Source organism: Emys orbicularis, chromosome 1, assembly GCF_028017835.1.
Source record: "Emys orbicularis isolate rEmyOrb1 chromosome 1, rEmyOrb1.hap1, whole genome shotgun sequence".
Lineage (NCBI taxonomy): Eukaryota > Metazoa > Chordata > Testudines > Emydidae > Emys > Emys orbicularis.
The window spans coordinates 156,252,983-156,275,650 of record NC_088683.1 but is presented as its reverse complement, the minus strand read 5'-3'; the positions used below and the strand labels follow the sequence as shown (position 1 = coordinate 156,275,650).

At 43.6% G+C, this 22,668-nt stretch overlaps 1 protein-coding gene across 3 annotated transcripts in view; it reads right to left on the bottom strand.

Moving 5' to 3' along the window:
* Positions 1-237: 237 nt before the first annotated feature.
* Positions 238-22,668, bottom strand: part of GDAP2 (ganglioside induced differentiation associated protein 2) — a 41,177-nt gene continuing 18,746 nt past the window's right edge. For all 3 annotated transcript variants that reach the window (XM_065404238.1, XM_065404230.1, XM_065404245.1), the window contains 9 exons: positions 22,224-22,300; positions 16,430-16,589; positions 14,895-15,045; positions 13,704-13,780; positions 11,745-11,821; positions 10,855-10,994; positions 10,046-10,100; positions 3,119-3,262; positions 238-1,101 (listed from right to left, as the gene is read on the bottom strand). In XM_065404238.1, the coding sequence (XP_065260310.1) occupies positions 1,054-1,101; positions 3,119-3,262; positions 10,046-10,100; positions 10,855-10,994; positions 11,745-11,821; positions 13,704-13,780; positions 14,895-15,045; positions 16,430-16,589; positions 22,224-22,300 (929 nt within the window). In that variant the 3' untranslated portion in view covers positions 238-1,053. The remainder of the gene's footprint in view (positions 1,102-3,118; positions 3,263-10,045; positions 10,101-10,854; positions 10,995-11,744; positions 11,822-13,703; positions 13,781-14,894; positions 15,046-16,429; positions 16,590-22,223; positions 22,301-22,668) is intronic.

Sequence of the window (22,668 nt, the reverse complement as noted above, 5' to 3'; positions counted from 1 at the left end):
TTGGAAGGTGCCATTGCAGATGTATTTAATGAGACAGCATCTCCCCCCACTTCTGTAAATGTTTCATGGATTGTGCGCGCTATGCTGGACTGCAATCTTACACCCCTGGGAAGTCAACGTTTAAAGCTTTACTTGCCAGAGCTCTCAGAGCTAGTTGATAGTGTCCCTGTTACACTGGGAGAGGGAGTGTAGAGTCTCTTCCCAGAGCTTGATTATTTTCAAGAAAATAGAAGCTGCATCACTGAATCTTTTAATACATACAAGAGTAATTAGGGTGCTGGCTGCAATGTCAAGCAGATGGCATTCATTTACAACATTTACGCATCTGTCTGTTTGAAAGATGAGAGACCACAACTACCTTGAATTACAGGAGAGATGCAGACATATTTTTCAATTTTATTCTTAATGGGAGAGCAATGGCATCCCAACTTATCACATCTTCCAGGGAAAACAAACAGGGACTAGAGCATTTCTGGTACTAAACACCGCCACAGAGTTCGCTTGGCATAGTGCTTTGCTCACTCCGCGACTGATATATTCCTGATTCCAGCTACTTGTGCAAGGTCATCACTAGAACAATCAGCACTAACAGAAGGGGAAAATAATTGGAACTGAAGCATAGACCATAAGATGAGCAACAGTATCAGGCTGGTGCTGTATATCATTTGTAAAACTAGGTATTCTAAATGGAGCTGGAACCAGGCAATATTAAGTAAAAACATGATTAAAGTATCTCTGATGGTTTTCCGGGAGAGCAAAAAAAGTCGATTCAGGCATAAAACTCAATACCTTCCAAAAGAAGAAGAAAATAAAATCCACCAAGTGATCCTGAAATCAACTTTTCCTTTGGATAAATAGATCTGAAATAGTAGTACAGTTCACAGTGGCATAAAGTTCTCCGATTGCTTGTGTGCTTGAAAATATCTCATCAGTAAAAAAATATCAGAGAGCTGGGGGCAAAACCCTTTCTCTGAATTCTGTACATGGACAAATGCACATGGGATCGGCAGGCATCAGGTCATCGGCTCCATGGGAAACCAGCAGTATTGCAGATCACAGGTCAGGGGATGAGGGGTAAGAAGAATAGTAAGGCCCATTTTCCTGTGATAAAGGAATGAGAAGTTAACTAAATGTGTTTCCAACTCTCAAGTGCATGCAACTGAGGGATGAAAAGGAGGCATAATTAAACAAACATTCTTGACCACCCCTCTTATATCCTAGTATAGTAGCATCCAAACTTCACCCCGCTGAGAATGGCATTGGCAACTTGCTGGGAGCCTGGAAGTTGCTTGCTCCTGATTTGAACACAGCAGATCACAGCTGCTTTAGCCTAAAACCAAAGCCGTGGCCTGTCGAGACTGCAAATGCCAGCATCAAATGTGGCCAGTAGGTCAGCTCAAGATGGCACACTGCCTGCAGAGACATGCAGTGTCTGTTCCTCTGTATTTAAAGAGAGGGCAAATTTGGGTCAGAATGACACTGAGTCATATTTGTCCGGCACTTTGGGGGAGAAGTCCAGGAGGACGAAAGGACTAAGACAGCCAAGAGCTGTTCCTCCTCTCCACTCCCTTTCCCTAATGTGTGTATGTCAGGGGTGGGCAAAATTTTTGGCCCGAGGGCCACATCGGGGAATAGAAATTGTATGGCGGGCCATGAATGCTCACAAAATTGGGGTTGGGGTGCGGGAGGGGGTGTGGGCTCTGGGGTGGGGTTGGAGATGAGGAGTTTGGGGCGTAGAAGGGTGCTCTGGGCTGGGAACGAGGGGTTCAGAGGGCGGAAGGGGGATCAGGGCTGGGGTATGGGAAGGGGTGCAGGTTCCGGCTGGAGGTGTGGGCTTTGGGGTGGGGCTGAGGATGAGAGGTTTGGGGTGCAGAAGGGTGCTCTGGGCTGGGATCAAGGGGTTTGAAGAGCAGGAGAGGGATCAGGGCTGGGGCCTGGGGAGAGGCTTAGGGGGTGCAAGCTCCGAGCGGTGCTTACCTCAAGCGGCTCCTGGAAGCAGTGGCATGTCCCTGCTCTGGCACCTATGTGGAGGCATGGACAGGCGGCTCTGCACACTGCCCCATCTGCAGGCACCGCCCCTGCAGCTCCCATTGGAGCGTGTAGGAGCCCGAGAGGGGCCAAGCCACGTGGTCCGGCCCCTGACCCAGCGCCCCAGCTGGAGCGGGGCCGAGCCGTGTGGTGTGGCTCGTGGACCGGCTTAAAACGGCTTGCGGGCCGGATCCAGCCCACGGGCTGTAGTTTGCCCACCCCTGGTATATGTGTTAATCTGGGGCTGGGAAGAGGAAACAAAGTTTGATGGCCATGAAACAATACAAGACAACACAAAGCAGCTCCAACAGCAGTGGGATGGCAGACAGCAATAGTCCTCTGTGCATCAGGTTTTCGGTTAGTGAACCACTCAGAATGTTACAGAAAACTGTTAATAGCACCATATAGCTACTCAAAAAAGCTTAGTGAGGCCGTCAGGAGATAAGCAAGGTGAGGGAGAGAAGCAAGCAGAGAGAATAAGAGAGGTGAATACTTCTAAAATCTGATTCTGTAGGGCACCTAGGATTCAAGAAGAGACAGACCAGCCATACCTCTGCATTCAAGTTAATGGACACAATCTGCTTCATCAAAGAGACTGCTCTTCCCCAAGAAAAGCAGACCACAACGACCCTAATCTTCATTATGGAGGTGTGGGCCCATGAGGACTACAGGTCTGCAATCCAGGCTGCTCTGATCAATGTGGAGTACTGAATGCTGCATCTCCATCTAGGTTACTGATTAGGTTGGCTACAATCGTCTTCATTTAATACAAACTTGGTGTGGTCCTTGGCTAGGCAAAGAGTGGTGTCCCTAATTTATACACAAAAATATAAGAGAAGCCTCTACTGGAATAAAGGGCCATTTCTGGGCCAAACCCTCTCCTCAGAGATTGACGTAGAAAAGACTAACATGGGACAACTGACTGTTTCTATGAAGTTCAAAAAGAGCTATTAGTCTTCCCAGCAATCCATCTAGACTTCCTTTTAAGAGGGTGAAGATGACTTGTTCCAGTCTCCTTCTCAAAGCAGTAAGATACTCAACAACTGCACTTGGGAGCATAAACAGATGCTTATAACCTGAAGCCACTTACCCTGGCATCATATTCAAGGACAAAAGGGGGGAAGTCAATCTGTTCTGGGGGTATGGCTGTGAATAATTGCTGAAGGTTTTCCACATAGTGGATTTTGTCCTTTAGCCCTGAGACGGTAAAGGTTGTGAAAAACCACGTTGAGACCTAAACAGAAAAAAAAAAGAATTAAACCAATGCCATTTCTGAGTCTTCAAGTTCAACATATTATTCCGTACTCGTATAAACCAATCAAGTTTCAGCATTGTAACTGTGAGCACACAACAATAAAGAATACTCCATCTCAATTGCTAGTCTAGCAAGCTGTTACTTGCACTACAGAATAGTGCTTCAAACTCCAGACTGACATTTTTCTTAATTCTACACCCCCGTATTGCTGCACGGAATTGGTGTCTATTTACTCCTTCCCATTCTGCTATTTCCAAAACTCTGCACTTCCAGATTAGTCAGATCAATCTCTTTCCTTGCCTTGGTTTTAATGTCTGTTAGCACCAGTTTTCCTAGGGCAATTTAGAAAAAAAGTGACCTTCAGTTGTCCCAAGACCCCACTGATAGATACATCCTCTCTGTTCTGCGTATTTGTTTCCCTCTTTCCTATACACTACATCTGCTCAAATGGCATCAGACCCGACTTTACTCCTGTAAGAAGTGGTGTCGGACTGGTAATTCAATAGGGGGTATTTTCCCTCCAAGTCAGTACAGATTGAAAACCTCTGCACGACGTTGTGGGGACAGTGCTGCTGGAGGTATTGTCTTTTGCATGACCTGCAAAACTGAGGCTCTGATTATCATTAAAGATCCCACAACATTTTTTCCTTACAGCAATGTTTCTCAATCTTTTCTGGCTGGTGGCCCCTTATTCAAAGCGAAAATTGTCACTACTGTCTCACATTTACTAGAGAGTGCCAATGATAACAATAAGTCTATATAATAATATCAACTAATTCTTTATATGGCACTTTTCATCTGTAGATCTCAAAGAACTTCACAATTATTATTTATTATTACTGTGTGTGAGATTTGAGAGGTTGACTGAGAATAATTTGACCTTTATAGGTAAGGGAGCAAGGGAGTGAGATTTTCTCTTTTAGATTGTAACAAAACTTTCACTGCCTTGGGGCCCTGGATTGTCTTTTGTGCCCCCTCCTTTGGGGTTTGTGATCCAATTGTTGAGAAACCCTGCCTTAGAATACTAGTTTGCTCAAATTCCATCTTTGTTTAATTCCATTTTACCTCCCTATATTTCCTCTGCAGTTTCACTTTTATACAGCATTTCCCACTTCTTGTCCACAATTGTTGTGTGTTGCTGTATTCCATCCCAGGGGTAGCTAAGTGATTTCTGTTTGTACTTTAGTTTGGTGAGTCTGCAAAGCTCTATCAGATGGAAGGCATTTGAGAAATACAAGTTACTGGGTCTCAGGTTACGAGAGTACACGTTTCACTCTAAGGGTACGTCTTCACTACCCGCCGTTTCGGCGGGTAGCAATCGATTTATCCGGGATCGATATATCGTGTCTCGTTAAGACGCAATATATCGATCCCCGAACGCGCTCACCGTCGACTCCGGAACTCCACCAGAGCGAGCGGCGGTAGCGCAGTCGACGGGGGAGCCGTGGCCGTCGATCCCGCGCCGTGTGGACCCCAGGTAATTCGATCCAAGATACTTCAACTTCAGCTACGCTATTTGCGTAGCTGAAGTTGCGTATCTTGGATCGATCCCCCCCCCCCCCCAGTGTAGACCAGCCCTAAGAGTTAAGTGAGTCTAGGAGGCTGACCTGGTAAATCTTACTCTGGCTGAAAGGCCCCTAAAGTAGCACAACTGCATTCTGGAATTTGAAGCAAAGGAGGACACGTGGCTTTTTTCTCTGCATGCTAATCCCCAGTATGTTCTTCTTGCTTGTAGCTATGTCAGAACTCTGCTGCAGTCTCTGACAAGAAACCTAAAGATTTGGGCAGGCTTTTATTTACTTCACAAGCAAGATCTGTGCAGGGCTCTCTCCACTTGGAACCTCTAGATTTTTTTTTTTGTTCTACAAGTAAATTCCGATAGCTCTGAAAGGGAAAGAGGATTACAGGCCACCACAACATTCACTTCCTTGACAACAGTCTACCACACTGTGCTACAAAGTCACGAGACCGCCTTGGCAACCTTCTCCTGGTGCTGGCCAAGATGGCCAGCCATCTATCCAGGAGGAGGAGGAAGCTGAATGGGAGGGGGCGCTCTGCGGCAGTGGGGTCTATTTCTGTTCCTTTATCCAATCATGCCTCCAAGCAGTTTTCCTCTGGGTGGTGTCCAGTGACTCCTTACATGCCTTTGAGGAGCAGTGCATGCTGTCTAGGACACACTGTTCGGTGCCCCCCCTGGATTTTTGACCCCTTTCCCGATCCTGTTTTTCCTTTTTCATTGTTCTCATAAATCACTAGTAGCCTGGACTCAATGGTTCCACTCCCTTAGCTGAGGAGGTGGGGGCAGGTCTACACCCATCCTTCCTGGTACTACTAATAGTACATATCTTCCAACTTCTGCCTCATGGCAGAAGTCCTACAGACAACAGCCTCCTTTACTACACAACTCTGATTCATCCCTAGAGCAGGTCCATCCTGTGTAGTGATTGAGGCAGGGGTCCTGTGGGAAAAATAGTATGTGATCACGTAATTAAACACGGCATAATGCATATGCACAGGAGGATTTCCTAACTTTTAAGTACTTGACTTAGCAACCTTAATAATGGACTTTTAATAGGTTTTTTTGTGTGTGTAATTTTCTAGTTTTTTTAAAAAAGCAATCTGAAAAAATTGAATTCCATGATGTGGAACCATACTGACACTGACATGGTTTATCAGCAGGTTGCACCCTTTACATGCACTGCTCAGAGTTCTGCCACTTGACCTAATAGAGCAACTTGTAGCAATAGTAGGACCAGCACTAGAAGGGGAATGAGACACTGCCTGGAGAGTTCATACATGACAGAGTAATGGTGAGACTCACAGATCTTGTGTTCCATTACAGGCTTGGGCAGGAAGTGTGCTGTAATATAGTGGTTCTCAACTAGGGATCTGGGGCCCCCTGGGAGGCTGCGAGCAAGTTTCGGGGGGTCTGCCAAGCATGGCCAGTGTTAGAGTCGCTAGTGCCCAAGGCAGAAAGGCAAAGCCCCGCTGTGCGAGACTGCAGCCCAGAGCCCTGAGCCCCACCACCCAGGGCTAAAGCCAAAGCCTGAACAACTTAGCTTTGCAGTACCCCTTGTGGCATGGGGCCCCAGACAATTGCCCTGCTTGCTACCCCTAACGCCGGCCAGTTGTTGTGGCACAGCTGGGCCAGGGAATTTTTTATACCATGTTGGCTGGGGCCTCAGAAAGAAAAAGGTTGAGAACCCCTGCAAGGTCACAGATCCCTCTGCCTGTTGACCTGAAGCATGACCCCTTTTGCCCTATTCCCTCCAATTTATCTCAGTCCTGCCTCTTTGCCACCCCCTGGTTCTTCATCCCAGTCTTGTTTTCTTCACCTCAGGCTACTCATATCAGTTCCAGTCTCCTTGCCCCAACGAATCTTAGTCTCACCCCTCTGGACTCTACATTTCAGTCCCAGTGTCACCAACCCCTTAACTCCTTGTCCTCGGTTTCCTTTGCCCCACCATTCCCAACTCCCCCACCCAAAAAGCACTTCATCTGTTTTATCCCCACAACCCTGGCCTCCACTCAACCCACCACCCACTGTGGCTCCCAGCCCCAATCTGCTGTCCCCAAACTCCTCATCCAATCTCAGCATCCCTCTCCCTCACCACTGATTCTTTGGCCAAGTCTCTTTGCCCAGCCAATCCCAGTTTTCCCTCTGCACCACACATTGTCATCAGATCTGTTTCCCCTTTGCACTCACCTCCTTCCTCTGCCTCACTAGTTCTTAGTCCCAGTCTGTCTCCTTGCCCAGTCAGTCACTGCGTCTCCTCTCCTGCTTCTCTTCCAGGCTGCCAGTCCCAGTCTCCACCTCCCTGCGCTTAGGCTTCTTGTCCCTATCTACTTGCACCAGTCCAGTTCTGGTTCCCCCTGCATTTGATTCAGGCAGCCTCTTCCTCCATGTGGCTTAGGCCCAGCAAGGCTCATTGAAAGCACAGGAAACAGAATCATGGCTCTCTGTTTAGATGCCTGGAACCAGAATGGCCTGCTGTAGCCCAGAGCTGCAACTGCAGGGAGCATGCCCAGTGTGGACAGACACTTTAGGGAATTTAGCTGCTAAAAATCTAACTAGTCTCTACTGAGCATGTGGAACTTCACTTTTTCAAAGGCCTATGTGGCCAAATTTTCACAGGGACAGCAAAGGCACGTCCCTGCTCAATTTCAATCCCTGTTCCAAAGCATAAAGTTGCCAGAACTTTTAAAAGAAAAGGTAACCAGAAGTTTTAAATATGGGCAAAACAATGGATTTTTCAAACCTCATTCTCAAACAGTTGAACCATTTTGGGTGAAATTAAAAAAACAAAACCAAACAAACCCCAAAACCAACAAGCCAAACAAAAAACCGAACAAGTCATGAGGCAGACACTGGGCATGGAAAATTTCATCCCAAATGATTTAAGTTTGGCAAAGTTATAAACAACTGGAAACAGGGGTTTTTAAAAGGGAAGTATCAGGCAACCTTAATAGGAGGCAGCACTATCAGCCCCACCTATCATAAAATGAGCAGATTAGTCAGCCAGTTTTATTTTTAACATAGATGTCAGGGACGCAGGGACTACAGGTCCAAACATGCAATGCTGCAACTTAATCTGACTGGAATGCTGATGGGATCAAGATGGGACAATGCATACTGGGACATAGTCTGCTCTGAGCACATCTTCATATTAAAAGACAGGGCACTCGTAGGCCATAGACTGACCATGTCTGCTATAAACCCTAAATCTAAATGTTCATACTGTTCTTATCAGCTGAATATCTGAGTGCTGTCTTGACTGTTGTAGGAAATGGCAACCTCTTCAGGATTCACAAACTAAACCATTAATTAGCACAAGCTCTGGAATTAACCACCTACCACAATCTTCTGGTCAGCAGGCATCGCCATTGGCCCAATACGCTTTGTGTTACCCAAGTAAGGAAAAACACAACACTACAAAACCTTAGAGGTTTCAGAATGTTCACTAAGTGATGATCAGAAGGCTGACTATACATGCAATTTGTGGTACAGAAGGGAGGCTATTTCAAAAAGCTGTTCTTTGGGATGGACAACTACCCAAATGGATGAGGGAAGAGAAGGGCTGATGGCTACACTGGTATGGAATTAATAAGTTAATTCTAGTACAGTACTTGACAAGTGTAAAGAACTATATAAATGGTGGTGGTATTAATAAAATGAAATCAAGGAACCACCACAGTTGTTTGCCCAACTCATAACCTCAGAACAATCACCTACATTCCTCTACCATGTTTCATCTTATTGAAATTGCAGGGAGGAACCCAAGCAGCATAAAAAACATTTGCGATGGAATCTGGCCTGGACCTTGGGGACCATACTCCTACTCTTGCTCCTATCTTACATAAAGTGACAAAGGCTCTCTAATGAAGATGGCAGGTCAGGCCCTTAGTCTGACATCTAATTCGAAAGTGCCAGCATGTAAGATGTTAGTTAGGGCCACTGCTGCCACTTTGGGGTCTTCCAAGCATAATGCCCTGATTACTGTTTTGATCCACAGTTGAGACAAAGGAAGAGAAGCAGCACCACCTTCTGGTCGCCTCTAGAGACCAAAGAGCAAAGCAGTAACACGTCCTTTTGAAGAGGTTAGAAAAATCCACAAGAAATAAAATGTTGAAGCCTTGCTTAGGCCTCCCCAAAAGGAATTCTTCTTCCCTTTTCCACTTTATTATTTTATATTACAATCTAGGATCCTGACTGAGCCCATTGCTAGCTCATCACTGCTACTCAGTTTCTTGGAAAAGATCAGGACACAGACAGTGGGAGACTCATCTACAGGTTAATGGGTTTGAATCTGACCCAGGCAAGCAAATATGAAGGCTATTTGGTGGCCTATGTGAAATTAATTGTTAGGTCTCTATCAGCTGTGCTGTGTGCTCCTGGGCTGACCTAAGGCCAACAAGAGGGGAGGCAGGCAGTCTCAGCGGAGGTCAAATAATGGCATGGAAATCAAGTTTTCTCCCTCTGCCTCTTGAATACCCACATCAGATCAGGTTTGAGGCACACTGGCAATGAGGTGCATGTGTGTGAAGCCTGCACTGACGCTGCTTTTGTACCATAATTGTCCTTGGGAGTAAAAAATGCCCATGTGGTAAACCACAAAGAGAAAAAGATTCAGGTTTCTGGGTTCACATAGCTGAATGTCACATTTTAAGCCAGAGAGCAGGAGAAAGGACTAATGCCTCTTTTCTTTGAATTAAATGTGGTCTCAAAGCTTTAATTTTGTTAGAGGACACCCCACAGACATGTACCCCAACCACTTGTAACACTGATCAGCTTCATTCTCAGCCTTTCAAGACAACTATTCCAGTTTATCAAAGTAGGACCTCTGCTATAACAGCTAACGTCTGCCTCCATTCAGTACCTTAATAATGAGGCTCTGTGTCATTGTTCATTCGTATGCAATGACCAGCAATGCAACGTGGGTTAATAGCAACCTGAGAGATGAAGCGTCACTGCAGGTCAGAGCACACAAAGTAAAATGGGAAGTGAGCAGTAATGGTGCACAGGGGCCAAGCACAGAGGCTCATCATTAAGGTAGGAAGGGAAAGGCTAGTGTACCAGCCACATAAGCCAGAAATAACAGTACCCAAATGTGAACTAGCTCTTGGAAAACACTAATCTAGCAGCCGTAGCCTAGTGTTTTAAAGTCTCTCTCTTTCTCATGACTTCTCCCCTTATACTACAATTTTATGCCCTATTTTATTTCAGAAGTCTGCATTCTTGGCCTTTGGTACAGTATACTTCACCTTTGAGCGAAATGTTGGGTGGACGAAGTACACTGCCTTCAAATTTCTCTTGTACCTGGTTTAAAGAAGAAAATGACACTTGTTAAAAAAAACCCAAAATAATAAAGTAATGAGCTCATCCTATTAAATTCAGCCAAAAACACAGCTTAACATGTTTGCAGACATTTGCCCACTTGTGCACAAGTGCTTGTGGTGCTAACCCTGACCCACAACATTCAAATCCAGGTCAAAGGGCAGCTGCCCTAAGAATAAGCGAGGCAAAGGAAGCGAAAAGTTTCCCTGCATCTCTAGATAAATCCTATCATATCCTCCAGTCCAAAGAGGGTTACACATTAGTTACACCTGTTAGTGCTGTCTATATGTCTCCTCCAGCAAAATGGATGGAGCACCCCAGTAGACAATACTGTCTTTTGGAAACACAACTTTAGAGGCAGATGGAATGAGCTCACATAACACGCCTGCCTTCATTATTGATCGATATGCCACAGGCAGAGATTGCAGAGACCACTATATGACACAAGCATGCAAGAACTAGAATTAATCTCCTGTTGAACTGAGGCACTCACAAGTTACAAAAAGCATTACAGAAATGCCTAGAAAGTTGTTTAAATGGTTTGATTCAGAGCAGGAAAGGAAACAGGCCTAATCTCTACTGGTTTTGTTAGACACCTGGGTCTATTGGCCCCTGTGAAATTCTTCCCAGCAATCCCTTAGCTATGGACGCAAGCTGGATAAAAGGTCTGTCTTAAAGGCCTGTATGGGGAGAGGAGTGGAGGAGAAGGGTTTCTCTTCCTACTCATGACACTCACTTGATGTCGACGACATCATATAATTTCTTCAGGAAGTCGGAGTCCAGGTGATTGTAATCACTAGTGAGCGTGTGGAAGTATACTATGACATACTCCTTCACTGCAATATGGTCCATGACATGGATGAAGTACAAGAGTGCCTGAGGTGGGGAGACATTTATATTTTCAGCAGAAAAATCTGTCACAGTCCCATTCTATGCTAACAGATTTCCTTCTAACACTAATATTATTCAGACTAAAAGCCTTAAGACAAGCTGATATTATATTTCAATTACAAAAACATGATGCAACACTGAAGTCTTAAACACTGGCTCAAAAATATTATCTGGAGATATCTACAGCCAACCTTTACTCTGCTCCATGTCCCTAACCTCCACATACTTTGTCAGGATCCCAGGCATTTTGCATGTGCAAGAAACAAGTTTGCTCATTTCACCTCACTTCTTTAGAGTCTCCAGCTACAGAAGCACCTTTACATCTCTTTGGAAGGAAAGAGGGGTCCCTACACTACCCTGCTAAAGAACAGCCATACTGGGTCAGACCAATGGTACATCTAGCCCAGTATCCTGTCTTCCGACAGTGGCCAACGCCAGGCGCCAATGCTTCCCTGAAGAGAATCTAGTCACTTCCCTAGAAAAATTTCTACCAGAAAATCTTCATATACAAAGTTTTAGATAGGATATATTTTCATGTTAAAGTATCTATGCAAGCAGTTTGTACATAATCTGCTGTGTAGGAAGATTTCTGCATAGACACACCCCTCTAGAGATATCCTGCTAAAGTTAGTGCTGAGGGTACAGGACGAGATAGTTGTACTTAATAGAAACTGCCTTTCAACCTTAACTAAAGAATCACTGCCACAGCTCTATAATTTTATATGAAGATTTTACCTTTTCCATGTCTATCAGAGTTACAGGAATATTCCTTCCAACTACCACCATCACTGTGCGACCACAATTATCCATACCTACAGAATAAAATGAGAACCACAAACTTTTATCTTTGAATAACATTCATAAAGTAGTCTGAGTTTTTGAAAGTCTCCCTGTAAATCAGGGGCAGCTAACTACAAGCATTCTACAATGTCATTAACTAGCATTCTTAACAGGAGATGAAGAGTGCAGAGACTACTGCTCCCATTACATAGTACTCATTTTGATCTAAACAGAAGGATGCCTTGCACCTGGAAATGGTAGTTGTTAATACAGAGTTGTACTCCTTGAAGATGGAGGCTGCAATCAATAACCCTGGAGGTTCCAGCAATTTACTGACATAGCACCTACCTATATATTGTTTATAAGGCTACACTTTCAGCTTTATCACTACCAAAAGGGTGTGTTGTTCTGGACATGTAATCTATAACAGGTACCACACCCTCAAACAACTGCAATCACATTAGCATAAAGGGGCTTCTTATATTTAAGTTCTTATTGACGCAGACATGAGCGACTTAGCTACAGTTGCTTAATTTAGATAGTATGTTTACAATGTGAAATATGGTATTGTTAATTCCTTGAAAGGTGTAATATACACTCCCGCCCCCCACAGGTAGCTGAATACATTGTAGATTTCCTTGATGGGATTTTCATGATGTTTATATATAAATGGGGAAGAAGAGTTATAAAACCAGAGTAGGGTGGGGGAAATCAAATGCCATCTTGCCTGTGTGTAAATATAAGCACATTGTAAAATAATTTAGAAAGTTATTTTAATCAGTAGCTACTAGGTCTGTTTTTTTTTTTTTTTTTTGGTAAGAAGAGTACACTTTGTAGCTATAGATGGAGAGGACCTTTTAAAGGAGTTTTACAGGTTAAATATCTGGTATGTGAGACATAACTGACTTAAGCCAGTGACTGTACAGATTCGAAACCTCTAATAATGCTGCTAGCAAGAATGTTCCTGTACTTTGAAAAGTGTAATAATTATATTTCATCTGCCACATCCCTGCCAAATACTAACAGGGAATTATTGCTTCCTGTCCCCTAACAATAACATTCAGTCACTGAACCTGTCATCTCAACTCCCTCTTATAGCAGAAATTCTTATTGGTCCCTCAGTGCATGACCTTGCACTTCGTAGTATTAAATTTCATCCCATTTCTATTGCTCTGGTCCTCAAGATCATCCAATTCTTCCTGTATAATACTCCAATCCTCCTCTGCATTGAGGAGACCTTCCAACATTGTCATCAGCAAACTTCATTAACACATTCCTACCTTTTGTGCCAAGGTCACTAATGAAAATAGTAATGAAGACTGGTCCCAAGACAAACCTTGAGGCTCTTCACTAGTAACTTCCCTCCAGACTGATAGTTCTCATTTCAGCATAACCTGTTGCCTTCTCCACTTCAGCTAGCTCTTTACCCACCTTATATTTTTTATATTAAGCCCTCATATTTTCCCTCTCAATTAATAATACCCCAATAAACACAGCAGATGCCAGCCCTTGAGCTCGGCTTTAGAGATCTTTACATTTAGGAACCCACTTGAATTTGTAGATGCGGATTTTCTATGACAGATGTCAAATTACTTATGGTTCGAGCCCTGTGTGGATACAAAATTTGTATCTGCATCCAATCCGCAAACATGGTCCCCAGATATCCACAGATTTTTAGGGCTCTACTTATGGTCCCAGTTCATCACATCTCATTCTAGTTTTCATATGCCAGAAGTTTTGCTTGGCTGTGGCCTGCCTGGCACTGAAGTAGGACAGACGTTTTAATCTGCCATTAGATTAAAACACTTGCTCAGGCTTCATCCCATGAGCCTTCCTTCAGACAAAGGTGGAAATGGCCATTCCATTTCCTACTGGTGAGTCTATAAGAAACAGCCTTTGGGATCTTGAACTCACCTGTCTGATACAAGGCTTTGAGAGAAGCAACGTCGGACAGGTCTTCAGCTCTTGCCTGACACAGCCAGCGATTGTAACTAGAAAAGTCAAACACACACATGGGGTCAGAGCTGTCTCTCTCTTTCATCTGTGTTAGAAAGCATGAAGATCAGCCTGGAAAAAATCGGAGGAGCTGGATCTGCTACGCTTAGTGTTATAGAGCAGTCAACGTTGCAATCTTTTGAGTAAGGAAGCTGCTTCTGAAGTGCTTCAATGGGGAGTGTTTGAAAAAAAGGAATATTGACTGTTGTCTAGTTATACTGTTGGTTACTTTGCTTGGGACAATAAATATACACTTAATTGGTTCTCTTTTCTAGCCCTCACACACAAGTGCAATGGTATTGCATTTCAGTTGCAACAAGTCAGTGCTTCAACAAACACAAAATCATGCCTCATGCTCAAAATATGAGAATCATATCACAGGACTGGCTCCCTAGGAGGAAGTTAAACCTGCCTCTGATATGCAAAGAGCAGGGAAAAAATACAATTCAGCTGAAAAAATAAGCAGCAACTCAAAATTCTCTCTTCCCTCCAACTTCAAAAGCATAGGAGGAAAAGGGGTTTATTAGGTGCCCAGGATTCAAAAGGGCATGAGTTCTGAAACAGGTGTGCCTGTCTTAGAAGGACAAGTCTAGGCTCAGTTACTGAAAGCTATGATGGAACTGTGCCATCTAGTGGTAAACAGGCAGTACAACTGCTCCAATGTGTCTAAATCAGAGGTCCCCAAAGTGTGGGGCACCCCCACCACAGCCCGGCTGTGGCTCTGCTTCTGCCCCTGGCCTCGGCCCCACTCCCAGCCACCCTTAACCCCCCTCCTCCCGAGATGCAGCCCCAGCTCCGGGGGACGTGGACATGGGGAAGGGGGCAGGGTGTAACCCTCAAACGTTTGGGACCCCTGGTCTAGGTCCTGCAGATATGAAAACAATGGGACAAAAACTCCACAAAAAATGAAAACCAACCCTTCCCCTGGTCCCATAATTTTAGCACCAAGAGGCTACTCCAGGGATCTAGAATGAAACTAGGCCTTGTCCATGCTTTCCTGCTAACAGATTGCAAGTTTGTGTGACACGGAAAGAGGGCATTAAGGATCTTTCCCAGAGTCACAGACCTAGCTGAGACATGCATATAGAGAAACAGGCAACATGTTCTCACTTTCTCTGATGCTGTTTCTGCAGTGCTGCCTCCGACAACTGTCCCTGAAGGATGAGGCGCCTCTGCTTATCAACATCTCCCTCCATGCGGGCAAATGCATGGGAACCAATGAATGAAATATCTGCTTCCAGCCCCTCCTCATCCGAGTTATCTGCAATGGAAGCATGGGTGAAGAAGCTGTAAGGAAGCCAGAGCTCAAACTACATACAAGAGAACCACAATAACGAACATGGGAATATTGCCTCATGACAATGCATCAATAAGACATAACCAAGTCAAAAGGTGACTGCACCCACAACACAAAAAAAAGACACCATGTTATGATGCACAAATTTTCTGTGGTTCCATTTGATAGAGCAATGACCTCTATTGAACTTAGCATGGACTTAAGAACAAGGAACTCCTGAAACCTAATATTAGCTCTGTTAGCGATTTAGGGTATGTCTTCACTACCCGCCGGATCGGTGGACAGTGATCGATCCAGCGGGGGTCGATTTATCACGTCTAGTCTAGACGCGATAAATCGATCCCCGAGTGCTCTCCTGTCAACTCCTGTACTCCAGCTCGGCGAGAGGTGCAAGCACAGTCGATGGGGGAGCGGCAGCAGTCGACTCACCGCAGTGAAGACACCACCGTAAGTCGATCCAAGTACTTTGACTTCAACTACGTTATTCACACAGCTGAAGTTGCGTAACTTAGATCGATCCCCCCCAGTGTAGACCAGGCCTAAGTCTGTGACCTGGGGCAAATCAATCCCACTTGCCCCAGCCACAACCAGTAGAGTGATAACAATGAACTATTTCCAGTGTTACTCCAATGTTTATAAAGTGCCTTGAAAACACAAATTTGCCTTGTAAATGCTAAAAGTATTCTCTCCAGCTCTTAAACTAGAAGTCAGATTAGATAATGCCCTCCTTCTGGGCTTAGCATCTATAAATCTATAAACTGAGTGCATGGTGACTGCAGACATGCATCCTTGGAACAGATGGATTGGCCTTGTCTACTCTAGGGGAGAACAAAAAAAACAGATCTGTAATTCACCACTAGGTGCAGCTCCATCTAAGATAATGCTGGAAGCTGTATCATAGATAGGGTTTGGATGTTACCACCACATCACCTAACCCCGATCAGAACAGACTTTCAAGAGATGGTGGTAAAAATGCTTGAACTTAGGGGATTTCAAGAGAGAGACTGTTGGTTTCCAGCCCCTCCTCAACCTCCACCCTATCCATTAATTACTAGAAGAGCCGATTTCCCAGGCATCTCAGACTAGTGCAATGCATCAGAATGAATGGCGTTGGGGAAAATCCGAGCATAGGCCTCCAATCACCTCCCACATACAAAGGGAGAAAGCAGAAGTTACTGCTGTAGAATCCAGGCAACCGCCTGAGCAGGACATGGGTAAAAATCTCATTCTGAAGATTCTCTCTGTTGGGTACACTCCATCTAAAATATGGGATTCATAATTCTCTGTGCATGCTCTCTGGTTTTCCTTGACTTTTGTGCCAACATTTCAAGGTTGAATTACAACTCACCATCTGGAGCACCTGGTTTTTCACTGATCCTGATCTGTCGCTCTGGTACTACTGGCTCCCCTTCTGAATTGCCAATATCTGCAGGAAGGCATGGTAAGGAATGACATTCTTCTTCCAATGACCTTGGAAAATACAGAGGCAGCAGCTTCTGGTAAGTGGCCTACAAATGACAGAAAGTTTGAGAAGGCCTTGCAGGCATCCCCATTCTTCAGAGACTGCTAGAAACGACTTTTCTATATAGCCACAGAAGAACCTGTAACTCTGTAAAGGGGGTAGGGGGATAATGGATCGCTCGCCTAGGTACTTTTCAGTGAATTGCATTACTCTTCCTTTCTTCCACTGAGCTTTTGCCAAAAACAAGAGGATAAAAGGAGCCAGCCTCAGTTTTACAGGGGTTTTAAATAGGGCTGTCAATTAATCGCAGTTAACTCACCCGATTAACTCAAAATTAATCGCAATTAATTGCACTGTTAAATAATAGAATATCAATTGAAATGTATTAAATATTTTGGATATTTTTCTACATTTTCATATATATTGTATTGTCTTGTAATTGAAATCAAAGTATATATTATCTTCATTACAAATATTTGCACTGCAAAAATGATAAACAAAAGAAATAGTATTTTTCAATTCACCTCATACAAGTACTGTAATGCAATCTCTTTGTCGTGAAATTGCAACTTACAAATGTAGATTGTTTTTGAGTGCAGTCATGTAACAAAACAATGTAAAACTTCAGAGCCTACAAGTCCACTCAGTCCTTCTTGTTCAGCCAATTGCTAAGACAAACAAGTTTGTTTACATTTACAGGAGCTAATGCTGCCCGCTTCTTATTTACAATGTCACCTGAAAGTGAGAAGAGACGTTCGCATGGCACTTTTGTAGCCAGCATTGCAAAGTCTTTACATGCCAGATATGCTAAACATTCATATGCCCCTTCATGCTTCGGCCACCATTCCAGAGGACATGCTTCCATGCTGATGATGCTTGTTAAAAAAAATAATGCGTTAATTAAATTTGAGATTGAACTCCTTGGGGGAGAACTGTATGTCCCCCGCTGTTTTACCCGCATTCTGCCATATTTTCCTTGTAATAGCAGTCTTGGATGATGACCCAGCACATGTTGTTCATTTTAAGAACACTTTCACAGCAGATTTGACAAAACGCAGAGAAGGTACCAATGTGAGATTACCAAAGATAGCTACAGCACTCGACCCAAGGTTTAAGAATCTGAAGTGCCTTCCAAAATCAGAGAGATGAGGTGTGGTGCATACTTTCAGAAGTCTTAGAAGAGCAACATTCTGATGCGGAAACTACAGAACCCGAACCACCAAAAAAGAAAATCAACCTTCTGCTGGTGGCATCTGACTCAGATAATGAAAGTGAACATGCGTCGGTCCGCACTGCTTTGGATTGTTATCAAGCAGAACCCATAATCAGCATGGACGCATGTCCTCTGGAATGGTGGTTGAAGCATGAAGGGACATATGAATCTTTAGTGCATCTGGCAAGTAAATATCTTGCGACGCTGGCTACAGGTGTTCTCATGGCACTGTTGTTCTCACTTTCAGGTGACATTGTAACATTAAGCGGGCAGCATTATCTCCTGCAAATGTAAACAAACTTGTTTGTCTGAGCAATTGGCTGAACAAGAAGTAGGACTGAGTGGACTTGTAGGCTCTAAAGTTTGACATGGTTTTGTTTTTGTGTGCAGGTTTTTTTGTACATAATTCTACATTTGTAAGTTCAACTTTCATGATAAAGAGATTGCACTACAGTACTTGTATTAGGTGAATTGAAAAATACTATTTCATTTTTTACAGTGAAAATACTTGTAATCAAAAATAAATACAAAGTGAGCACTGTACACTTTGTATTCTGTGTTGTAATTGAAATGAATATATTTGAAAATGTAGAAAACATTGAAATTTTTTTAAATACATGGTATTCTATTATTGTTTACAAGTGCAATTAATCACAATTAATTTTAATCACTTGACAGCCCTAGTTTTAAAGAGTCACAGAAGTATTAAGTCACTTTCCCCACTCCTTCCTTCCCCCCCGAGCCATGTTAAAAAACATAGTAAGAGAACTAAAAAAGAGCCAACATGTCTAAACAACAAAGTAAAAGAAGCAGTGAGAGGCAAACAGGCATCCTTTAAAAATTGGAAGTTAAATCCTAATGAGGAAAATAGAAAGGAGCATAAACTTTGGCAAATGAAGTGTAAAAATATAATTAGGAAGGCCAAAAAAGAATTTGAAGAACAGCTAGCCAAAGACTCAAAAAGTAATAGCAAAAAATGTTTTAAGTACATCAGAAACAGGAAGCCTGCTAAACAACCACTGGGGCCACTGGATGATCGAGATGCTAAAGGAGCACTCAAGGACGATAAGGCCATTGTGGAGAAACTAAATTAATTCTTTGCATTGGTCTTCACGGTTGAGGATGTGAGGGAGACTCCCAAACCTGAGACATTCTTTTTGGGTGACAAATCTGAGGAACTGTCCCAGATTGAGGTGTCATTAGAGGAGGTTTTGGAACAAAACGATAAATTGAACAGTAATAAGTCACCAGAACCAGATGGTATTCACCCAAGAGTTCTGAAGGAACTCAAATGTGAAATTGCAGGACTACTAACTGTCATCTGTAACCTATAATTTAAATCAGTTTCTATACCAAATGACTGGAGGATAGCTAATATGATGCCGATTTTTTAAAAGGGCTTCAGAGGTGACCCCAGCAATTACAGGCCGATAAGCCTGACTTCAGTATCGGGCAAACTGGTTAAAACTATAGTAAAGAACAAAATTGTCAGACACATAGATGAACATAATTTGTTGGGGAATAGTCTACATGGTTTTTGTAAAGGGAAATTATGCCTCACCAATCTACTAGAATCCTTTGAGGGGGCCAACAAGCATGTGGACAAGGAGGATCCAGTGGATATAGTGTATTTAGATTTTCAGAAAGCCTTTGACAAGGTCCCTCAGCAAAGGCTCTTAAACAAAGTACAGTCATGGGGTAAGAGGGAAGGTTCTCTCATGCATTGGTAACTGGTTAAAAGATAGGAAACAAAGGGTAGGAATAAATGGTCAGTTTTCAGAGAGGTAAATAGTGGTGTCCCTCAGGGGTCTGTACTGGGCCCAGTCCTAGTCACCATATTCATAAATGATCTGGAAAAAGGGATAAACAGTGAGGTGGCAAAATCTGCAGATGATACAAAACTACTCAAGATAGTTAAATCCTAGGCAGACTGCGAAGAGTTACAAAAGGATCTCTCAAAATTGGGTGACTGGGCAACAAAATGGCAGATGAAATTCAATGTTGATAAATGCAAAGTAATGCACATTGAAAAAACATAATCCCAACTATACATATAAAATGATGGGGTCTAAATTAGCTGTTACCACTCAAGAAAGAGATCTTGGAGTCATTGTGGATAGTTCTCTGAAAACAGCCACTCAATGTGCAGCGGCAGTCAAAAAAAGCGAACAGAATGTTGGGAATCATTAAGAAAGGGATAGATAATAAGACAGAAAATATCATATCGCCTCTATATAAATCCATGGTATGCCCACATCATGAATACTGTGTGCAGATGTGGTCGCCCCATCTCAAAAAAGATGTACTGGACTTGGAAAAAGTTCAGAAAATGGCAACAAAAATGATTGGGGGTATGGAAAGACTTCCGTATGAGAAGCGATTAAAAAGACCGGGATTTTTCACCTTGAAAAAGATGGCTAAGGGGGGATGTGATAGAGGTCTATAAAATCATGACTGGTGTGGAGAAAGTAAATAAGGAAGTGTTATTTACTCCTTCTCATAACACAAGAACTAGGGGTCACCAAATGAAATTAATAGGCAGCAGATTTAAAACAAACAAAAGGAAGTATTTTTTCACACAACGCACAGTCAACCTGTGGAACTCCTTGTCAGAGGATGTTGTGAAGGCCAAGACTATAACAGGGTTCAAAAAGGAACTAGATAAATTCATGGAGGATAGGTCCATCAATGGCTATTAGCCAGGATGGGCCGGGATGGTGTCCCTAGCCTCTGTTTGCCAGAAGCTGGGAATGTGCGACAGGAGATGGATCACTTGATGATTACCTGTTCTGTTCATTCCCTCTGGGGCACCTGGCATTGGCCACTGTCGGAAGACAGGATACTGGGCTAGACGGACCTTTGGTCTGACCCAGTATGGCCATTCTTATGTCAGGGCAGTCTTGTGCCCTGGAGCGTATTTCATTAAAGTTGTGTCTAGACTAGCATCTGGAGAAATGGACTTCCCTCCTGTGAGACAATACCATCACAGCCGGTCAACCCTTCAGTATATCTGTGTCTGATATTATCAGCCTACACTTTCCCTCTCAATTTCAATCCATTATTGCTAGTGATATCTTCCTAAAGAAATCTTCCTCCTTCTCTGTTTAACTCCCTTCACATACTTCAAGATTGCTATACCTTTTTAATCCTCTAATGCTTAGCCAAAGCTTCATGTTTAGTTCGATTCTTTCCTTTAAGTTATTATTGTTATCTATGTCTGTATTTCCACAGGTGAAAGCAAAACAGAGGAAACAGAAATATAGTGGGGCCTAAGGAGATAAGAAGCTTGCTAAGGAGATAAAATAAGATTCAGCTCGGGCAAATCTAAGCCAGCAAACATTAATTTGATAGGAAGGTAGGAACCCTGAAACCCTAAGTGTTGAGACTTGTTCGCAGGGGCAATCAAATATTGCCCAATCCCATGCTACATTGGCAACTGGCCTAGAGAGGGGGCTGCCTTTAATTTACATCAACTGGGGTAGACTGCAGCCACCCCTTTTCTTGAAATAAAAAAATAGTCTGCAAGGATGACAGATCCTAACAAAGGCTGCTTGGATCAAGCTGGAGGCACTGCGCATCATGATCTGTCATTTCTGTAGACTGGACCTCTTTTAAAGAAGAGGGCACTTGCAGGCTATGTTTTGGCCACCCCAGGGCCAAGCAAGGGTAGAGAATGATCTCTGATAGAGAAATATGAGGGAAGGGACACATTGTTTTTTCCTTACCGATTAGCAGCTGAACTTGGAGAAAGCCTTTCCATTTAAAAGCCCAGATTGTTCTTAAGATAGTACAAGATATATTCCAGATCCCAGTGCCAAGAACACTGACTGGATTCGCTGCGTTATACACATATTAGTAGGAGGCGCTCTACACAGATACAGTGAGAAGACATGGAAGAATGTCAATACTCAAACTGCCAAAGGCTTTTTGTCTTGGAAACAAAACAATGGTTAGCTAATTTCCCCAAGTAATGTCTGAAACAGTCAGTTTCTAGGTGTTTGTGGGAGGATCTGTGGGGATGCTAATCTTGGGAGCAGGGAGGATTTTTAGCAGGAGGGAAGGTGGGAATTTTGAATGTAGTGACTTGCTCTGCCTTCTTACAGCCGAAAACCATCTTGCACAAGTATCCCATCTAACCCAAGTCCCTCATGCTGGTGCCCAAGTGATGAGTCAGGAACCTGTAAGTGACAAGTGGGGTGGCTTGGAGTGCATCTGCAGCTACCAGTGAGAACGTGAGCAGGAAGAAACTCGGAGAGGTGCTTTTGGTGAAACATCTGGGAGGAGGCTCAAAGGGATGCAGAGGAACCAACAGTCATGATGAGAGACAGATATAACAACTTGAGGATGGGGAAACTGGTCTTCAGCTTCACAGTACAACATACGGAACAAGAGTCTCCAATGCTCCAGTGCCCTAAGAATTAGAACATACCTAAGAACTTTGGCAGGATGAACAATGATGAGAAATACCTGTTCAATCTCAGAGACTGCAAACACCACCTTCTCCAGGGTTTCCCCATGAATCTCCAGGAACCTTCTGACTGTGCCTGTGAGCAAGAGAATTAAATACATTGAGCAAACAGGGAGACAGATTTACAATCTCAGCTACAATCAGGGACACTCACTAGCTATAGGCAAATACGAAAGATGCTTCCCTCCATCTGCAAGTGGGGGAAGGCCCTCACCCCACAGGCAGGACCCTAATGGGTAGCTAAGAGCACCACACACAGTGGAGAGGGCACACACAAAAAGACAGCTTGCTAGATATTAAGAATATCCATAGTTATAGAATCATAGAAATGTAGGGCGGGGAGGGACCTCGCAAAGTCATCAAGTCCAGCCCCCCACGCTGAGGCAGGACCAACTAAACCTAGACCATTCCTGACAGTTTTGTCCAAACTGTTTTTAAAAACCT